At 39.1% G+C, this 8,046-nt stretch overlaps 1 protein-coding gene across 8 annotated transcripts in view; it reads right to left on the bottom strand.

Annotated features, from left to right (window-relative positions):
• Positions 1-2,669: 2,669 nt before the first annotated feature.
• Positions 2,670-8,046, bottom strand: part of TMEM131L (transmembrane 131 like) — an 82,976-nt gene continuing 77,599 nt past the window's right edge. For all 8 annotated transcript variants that reach the window (XM_064510848.1, XM_064510851.1, XM_064510849.1 and 5 more), the window contains 4 exons: positions 7,013-7,133; positions 5,463-5,551; positions 4,515-4,657; positions 2,670-3,086 (listed from right to left, as the gene is read on the bottom strand). In XM_064510848.1, the coding sequence (XP_064366918.1) occupies positions 2,808-3,086; positions 4,515-4,657; positions 5,463-5,551; positions 7,013-7,133 (632 nt within the window). In that variant the 3' untranslated portion in view covers positions 2,670-2,807. The remainder of the gene's footprint in view (positions 3,087-4,514; positions 4,658-5,462; positions 5,552-7,012; positions 7,134-8,046) is intronic.

Genomic DNA, 8,046 nt, shown 5'->3' with positions numbered 1-8,046 from the left:
ATATGAAATATTTTGCCTAATACTGCACAGCTCCTGGAGGTATTACCTCTTGATCAGTTCTGGTTTGATTAAAGAGAATGACTGTTCTCTTTCTTAGCAATGCTCTTGTGTTTCTCAGGTTATTTGCAGCTCAGTGCCTTTGTCTGTTGCTGGCACTTAAACAACTCTGACCAACTTTTTCACAGAGGTGTTCTTTTCCAAAGATTTCCAACTTTTGTTGCTCTTCCTGAACTCTCCCAGCGTCTTTGCTGGGTTCATTGTGTGGGTTTTTTTTTTTGTTTTGTTTTGTTTTTTTCAAGTGACTTACTCGGTCTGGAACGTAACACAGTAGTGAGAACAAGGACATGGTGCTGATCTGAACTCTGGGGGATTCTTCGTTGTAGTTTGTTGCAGATATAAGAGCAGCATCTCCTTGTACTGGCACTTGAGAAAACGCTTCACTTCAGTGCACAGAAAAAACAGATCTCATTAAAATCATGGACTGAACAGAATGAAATGGGTATGCTGAGTGCGGTTTTGCACATGCTGTGTTCTCTCCTGTGTCTCTGCATGACCAAAATTCAATGAACATACTATAAAACAAGTAACATTACCCAGGGAATAAAGAACTTCATTGCATTTCAAAGTAAATGATCACTTGTTTTTTCCATATTTATTGTGTATGCACTCCCACTCTATTCCTCCTGAAGTCTTCTGCCATAGGTAATAGTGCACAGAAAGCATGTTAGTGGTTATGACTACTTCTCATGGCTTAATACTGATTTCAGGAACATCCAAGTTCATATAAACACGTGAACTTTGCTTCAGCATCACAAGCAATTACTATTAAACTCCACAGTCAAACAGAATTCTGTCCAACAAGACACATCATGGAAAGCAGCCAAAGACTCTAAATGCTAGTTCCTGATAAAGCCTTTAAAACACCAAAGCATTCAGTGACAATCTGATTTTTCTGACATTGAAAATACAGGAAGGCTTAGAAGCACCTTCCACATGAGCACTTAAAGCAATTAAACATAGAAGCTGTTGTATATCCCACCTAGTAACTATCTCCTTCTGAGCTAATTCAAATACATACGAAAGCATAGCTCGCAGAATATTTTTCGACAAAAACTTTTTTTTTGCAGGAACTGTTGATTTATTGAAACAAATTTTTTGTGGAAACATGCTCTTTCTGGCAAAACACCTCAAGACGTAGGATGGAATTTCTGACTGAAACCAGAAAGTCAGACAAACTGGTTTTAAGGCTCGGCAATTCAATGAGGGTGGCAGAGCAAGAATTAAACGTGGGTTCTCACCTTGCTAAGTAGCCTTGCAAGCAGATTATCAGCTATTTTGGATTGCTTTTTCTTCTCTGCCTTAGAATAAAAACAAATGTGAAAGCTTTGACATTTTGCTGTCAAACAGAATTCCTGTCTTCTAGTCAGTCTGAGTTCAAGGGGCAAGAGAAAACAATTGAAGTAGCAAAAAGTTATGAACTTGCTTACGTTCACAGCATCCTCAAAATGGCAGTTGGACCCTCGTGGTCTCTAGTCCAGCCTCCACCAGGGAGCAGGACCGTCACCAGCACTAGAGCAGGTCACCAAGGCTTTGTCATGAACACCTCCATAGACGGAGGTCTGACAACTCTCAGGGCAACCTGTCCTGGTGCTGCACCACCCTCCAAGTGAAGCTGTTCTTCCTAACATTCAACCTAAACATCCCAAGCAGCAATTTGTGACTGCTGCCAGTTGTTATCATTTGCAGCCACCACAAAGAGTTTGGATCTGCCATCTTTATAACTCTTCTTCAAGTAAGGCTGCTATTAAATACCTCTTTAGCCTCTTTTTCTCCAGACCAGAAAGCTCACTTCTAGATTTATCAGAATTGAAGGAATGCTTTCCCCTTTTTTTGACGCCTGAAGAGTGAAGACCCCCAAATACACTCTGTAATGCCAGAACAAAAGGCTCTAGAGGAACTGAACTGCTGAACTGGGTTGCAGCACTTTCTTGGTCGACTTTCTCACTTCAAAGATTCCGTCTCATAATAGGAACTAACACAATGCTGTTCTGTTTTGGAGAGTGGTGTGAACTCAGCTCTCAAAGAAATGTTTGTTCCAATTCAAGTGTTGGCATTTTAAACAAGGGCAATTAAATGCACTGAAAACACTATTGCAACATGAAGGCTAAAAATATAAACACAAAGTTATCAGGAGTTACTCCCCAAAAGAAACCTTCCTGAAATAAACGCCCCCTCACCCACACTGCACAAGCATACTATCACCAAGCTGACAGTTTGAATTTTGAAGCCAGATAAACAAAACACAATCTAGCCATTTTTTATTGCCAGAAATTTACACCCCAAAATAATCATGTCAACAGTAAGAGTGGCACTACTGGACAATATCTGATCTGCATCAACAGGTAGGTCCCAGTGCTACTGTTTGGTACCGACGCAATTATTTACGGGTGTAATTTTGTACCCACAGATGCTAAAAAAAACCTTTTAGTTTATACCACAGAATGTAAACTTCATAATAAACATGTGCAATATAGGTTCACAGATACTGTTAAGAACCTAATACTTTTCTTATTCTTGAACACTTTTAAATTTTGAATTTATAGCCTTCGTGTGACAATAACAGTGTCCTGAATATATTTTGCTTTTTAAAATGCACTGAATGCTCAGACTTCAGTAAAAAAAAAAATTTATTTTCAATATAAAAGTGCCAAAATATCCACCAACATTGTAATCTATTTCAACAACCAGCTTAGTCTAGTAATCAAAACTGCAAGCATCTTTATTCACATTTTTAAATCAGATTCCTTTCACACATTTCCACAGTAACCCGAGTCCCTTGAAAGTGGGAAATTCGCATTCCGATTGGTTGCTGTAGTCCATATGTCCAAGTTCATGTAGGCACGGAACGGGTTAAACCTCGGATAGTATTCCTGCTTACACATCACTGCCTGGTTCTCAACGTGGGTCGAATGTTGGGTCGTGGCACTGACAGGGCAGCAGCTTTCATAAACATCGCTCTGAGGTGCCCAGATGGAACCAAAAAGTCCAGACATTGGAGACAAGCTTCGGGTACTTGAGAGGTAGGGCTGTAGGGCAAGATAAAATCACCATGGGAAACTGCAAACAGGGCCATTTGCCAAATAAAGTATGGAAATGCACTAAATGAGAGGAAGAAGCAGTTATGCAGAGAGGAACGTAGGAAGCACACAAGTAGAAAACTAAGCCTGAGTTTACAAAGCAATATGGTTGTAGAAAAGACTAAAGCAGCACTAGTTTGCATGTGCAAAGGCATTTCACTAAATGGAGCCATGTGAACTCCTCTCTACACAGCTCCTATATTACTGTAACAGGAATATTCAGTTCTGGTCAGGTTATTAAGGAAAAGAAGAGACACACAGAAGACATGCGAAGGAGCACCACAAAAGGCGTGTTTTAAGAGGTAAAATTTAACGAGAAGGATGTCTAAGAAATGACAAGAAAAAGGCTGGAGTTTGTGGCAGTACTGAAAAACTACGCACACCAAGAGCAGAGAGCAATATTCAGTACAGAAAAGAGAATATAATTGGGAGCTAGGGAATTTAGCTAGAAAATTTAGAAAGTTCATAATGAAACTCCTGCAAAGCAAGATGTATTAGTCTATGAGGAAGTCTCTCAGAGAAGGTCATGGAAGTCTTGGGACTTTTAAAACTGAATGAAACACTCAAATGTACTGTAGGGAAAAGCTCGCAAGGGAAATGAACTGAATTATCTAATGTATTTTCCAATCTCTACCTTCTGTGTTTCCAAGCATTCCTCAATAAAATATGAAATAAAGCCACAGTTATTTTAGGAAAAAGTCATCTACCAATTTTGTCACTTTTTAAAAACAGCAGAATTTTCACTTTTTGCAGTTAAAAATATTTCTCACTTTATTCCAAATAAACCTGCTGTAACCACAAAAATAAATCTTTAAAATAGAAGATTTTGAAATATGAGCAGAAGAGTAGGTGGTTACAATAAAAACACTTTGAACTGAAGTCAGTTTTACACTGCACTACAGGACTGACATAAACATGTCCTGTTGTCCTCAAGTATAGCCAAGGTCAGCATTCAGAAACTTGCAACAATTCATCTTAAATCACCTACATACATTTGCTAGCAAAGAAAACCTGTCAAAGTCACTGAGATCAACTTCCACTCAAATCTCTTTTGGTTTTGTTTTTTATCCTCAACTGTAAGGTGGATTGTAGAAGGAAAAAGTCTCAGTAGATAACAAAAGTCCAAAATGCGTTTCCACATATAAGATGATTTTGGTCAATTTTCAGGCAAAATGATCTGTCTCAAAATTTTATAAGCAAAATCCAGTAACAACCGAGGAAGAGCCATGCTACCAACGCCAGCATCAAATACATACCTCAAGCTACATAAAGGAAACATGAAGAACAGGCAAGCAATAGGCATGAGAAAGACAGGTATGCATCAGGAGGGCTTGTGACCAGGCACGTAAGGCAGCGCCTCTCAGGGACAGTACTCACTGTGGAGCTGACATAGCTGGCGGGCTCCCAGGTCGGCGGCATGTTGGGAGGCGCGTTCCAGGTAGACGGACAGTTCTGATCAATGAAGGCCGTATTCTGCACTGCTGCGGTACCTGGGAAGCCACTGGGGTAATTCATGTTTTCTACAGTTGATAAAAACAGGAAGACAAAATAAGGCTTTTGCAATATAAACATTATTAATCTTTCTATGCAGGAATGTTCAATCTTATCAGAGTGAGACACACTGGACCTGACCTAAGTTTTCAGCAACTTAAGGCAGCCTTAGGGTGACACAACAGCTAAGGATAACAGTTTCTGTTAACAAGACTACCATTTTGTATTAGGGACCCACTAATGAATTGCTATCAGGAGCGCTGGATAAAGAGTAGGCAATATCTTAACTGGAGAATGAAGTCTTTATTTGCCACAGAACATGCAGGGCAAAGCCTACCCAGGCTTCACTGCCAACATGCCTCAGCTCTAAGCCCCCAAGGGATCACCGTGCTGTCCGTGATACTGTAGCTCAACCTTTAATTATTGCTTAGGTAATGCTAAAGAATTCTAGGTTCCTGCCAGTGTGCTTCCCAGGCCAAGAAACTCCAGCCTGGAAAGGTAATTGGTCACAGGAGGCCTTCTGTTTCACACACTGGAAGGCAGAAGCCAGCCAGAGGGGAAACAAAGAAAACTGTGCAAAACAAATTGTGTAGTACTGTGGTCACGAGCACTTCTCCCCATTCCCTCTCACACAGAGTCCTGTATACCGGCTCTTTAGGCTTAATAATTCTGTAAAAGGACGGTTTTCTCATCTGCCACCATGCAGACACTGTTTATTACTACAGAGCACCCAGTCAGCTGGAAACTGTAAAGTTCAATCTCAGCCTTTGTTTTACTAAAGGTGAGAGAAAACAACATGCTCAGTGATAATGCAGAAGCTTTATCTCATCTTACCTTCTGGGAAAGGACCATATTCATTCATCTCTAATGGACAATACATGTTGGAAAACTGGCTGTCACAAGCTGCATTCCAATCAATGAAGCTGTCTCAATGTAAAGAAAATCTGCTTTCAGAAACAATTCACAGAACTTCTGGAAATTATTTAGAAATACTTATTTTCTGTAAAGCTATTGGATAGAAAACACCTGTAACTAATGATCAGGCTTTTCACATTCCGCTTGCAATGCAAATTCTGCCACTATCTGTTCTGCACCATTACATAGTCTTAATGATTCTCTCACTGAGCTTTTACCTTTCAGAGAATGAATGATTTGTAACTACAGTTATCACAGTCCTAACAGTTCAACATCTTTCTCTGTAAAAAAGAAAATAATTGTATTTCTTATCCACATAAAGAGTAGACATGAAGTGAAATAATGTGATTTGAAACAAAAGGAAGTTTAGTGCATTCTCAAGCATTTCTATGAATAACAATTAAAATAGGCATTTCTACTTTCACCATGACAAGTGTCAGTCCTGTTAAACAATATGCTTTCTAAACTGCACACTACTAACTTGGTTTTATTACTCAGACAAGGAGTTATCATAAGTTATCACTACTACATATGAACAAATAACTACATGTATTTTTGTTTATAAAGTCCAAATAGTCTAGTTATGAGATGGGCCTGTGAAAGCAAAGTAGCGCAATACAGAATCTGCCACAAATCAACATTTATTTGATCTGACTTAACCAGACCACTGGCCATTATTCTAAATCATTAGGGCTGCAGTTCGTTGACACGAATGGTTTAGAATGAGATTAGCAAGCTGCTTAGGATGAGAAGATCATCAGTTGGGGATTTCAATGTTTTCCCTCTATCATTTTGGATGACAAGATGTGTCTGGAAGAACTGACAGCACTTCACTGCTCTGTGGTGGCTGAGTGTTTCTTCTCTCCCTAGTTTGTGGTGCACCTTTCATTAGTAAAATTTACAGCGTGGAGAGTCTAAAGCGCAAAAGTTACTCAAGTTCATTATTGCAGGAAGATCAACTCAAATCCAGACAGCACATGAAATATTTAGAATAACTTTTATTTTTGTACCATCTTCAGATTGAGCCATTTGTCATTATATAATAGCATCTGCTTACATCATTTAACGTGAGTACATACTGCAGAACATACCCCATGATATACAGAAGCCATGTGTTTAGCAATAGCAGAAAAAAACCTAAAAAAGCTAGGCCTTCTGCCGTATAAAACAAATGGAAGAAATTAAAAGCTTTCCAAAAAGTATTTACATTTGAAAGAAATTCTGCAATAGCTATAAGTAAGGACATCAGTGAATTTGTATTAGCAAAATTATTAATGATTAATAATACAAGAACATAAACAACTATATAGCAAAATTCTTACTAGAACTAAGCTTGAAGCTACTGCAAGGATTTTGTTTTACCTATCATCTGCCTTAGGAATATTGCAAGATAAGCTCAGTATAGTTGTCTGCATCACAGAAATCCAAATAAAGCGTTATCCACACTATCTGCATAAAACATAACTTGCCTGTTGTGGACAGAGGGCGTTTCTTGGATCATGCATGGTATGTTATTCTCAAGGTTGTAGTTTAAACTGTTTGTCAGGCAGACTGGTTGAGCAGGCCACAAATCTCCTGCTGGGTAAAGACCTAGAACGGTAAAGGGGAATGAAATGCAGAAGAACAGGAAGGAGGCATTTATAAACTCTTAATATCGCAATGACATTTCATTCTCAGATCCACAATAAAGACTGTATGCTAGATAAAAAAAAAATCCAGAGAGACTCTGACCAACCTATGTTCAATAAATATCAACTTTTAAACAAATCTCGAAAATTCTATTTATTAAAAAAGAAACTTAAAAAGACTTGAAACTGATTCTGAAATTCAGGGAAAAAAACAACAGGGCAAAAAATTCCTACAGAGAATTCTTAAGCCATCAGTCACAAGTACCAACGCAGTGCTAGTCCTCATGGCAGGACAGACCAGATGGGCGCAAGCCCCTCCAGCTTCCCCTTACCCCCGCCCTTGGGTCAGTAACCAGCTCTGCAGGATGCATGAATGCAGGAACAGGGTCAGGTTTTTAATAGATGAGCAGTGTTGCTGGAGCTATTCATGTGCAAACAATACATGAACTCGTTATGGTTGTATTTAGCCTGTAAGGCAGATATTTATTGTGGTGTTCTCTACAGTCTTAATTCCCTGACTGCCCAAAGATACTCAGTTCCTATCAGCTCTGTGAAAACAGGCAGCTGGGTAAAAGAACATCCAAATGATTGGTCTTCACAACAGAATGGTTGCAAAGCGGGCTCGATTTCAGTATTTCACACCATAGATATTATGAATGTTGCTACCATAGGAAAAGCTTTAATCAGCGTTTGCACCTCACTAGACACATGTTAGTCCTACAGCAAGAGGTACAGCCACAGGCAGGTCAGAGAGTTCTGCTGCTCAAAGAGCCATATATGTGTTTTAACCAGTTTTCAAACTTTATCTCACCATGTAGCCTTTTGCTTTTATGGACCTCACTGAACAAGCTAATATTATTATTTCCCTTTGAAAT

The sequence above is a fragment of the Dromaius novaehollandiae genome, chromosome 4 (genome assembly GCF_036370855.1).
Source record: "Dromaius novaehollandiae isolate bDroNov1 chromosome 4, bDroNov1.hap1, whole genome shotgun sequence".
NCBI classification, from domain to species: Eukaryota; Metazoa; Chordata; class Aves; order Casuariiformes; family Dromaiidae; genus Dromaius; species Dromaius novaehollandiae.
Note: the sequence above shows the minus strand (reverse complement) of the source record. Positions and strands in the feature narration are given on the sequence as shown.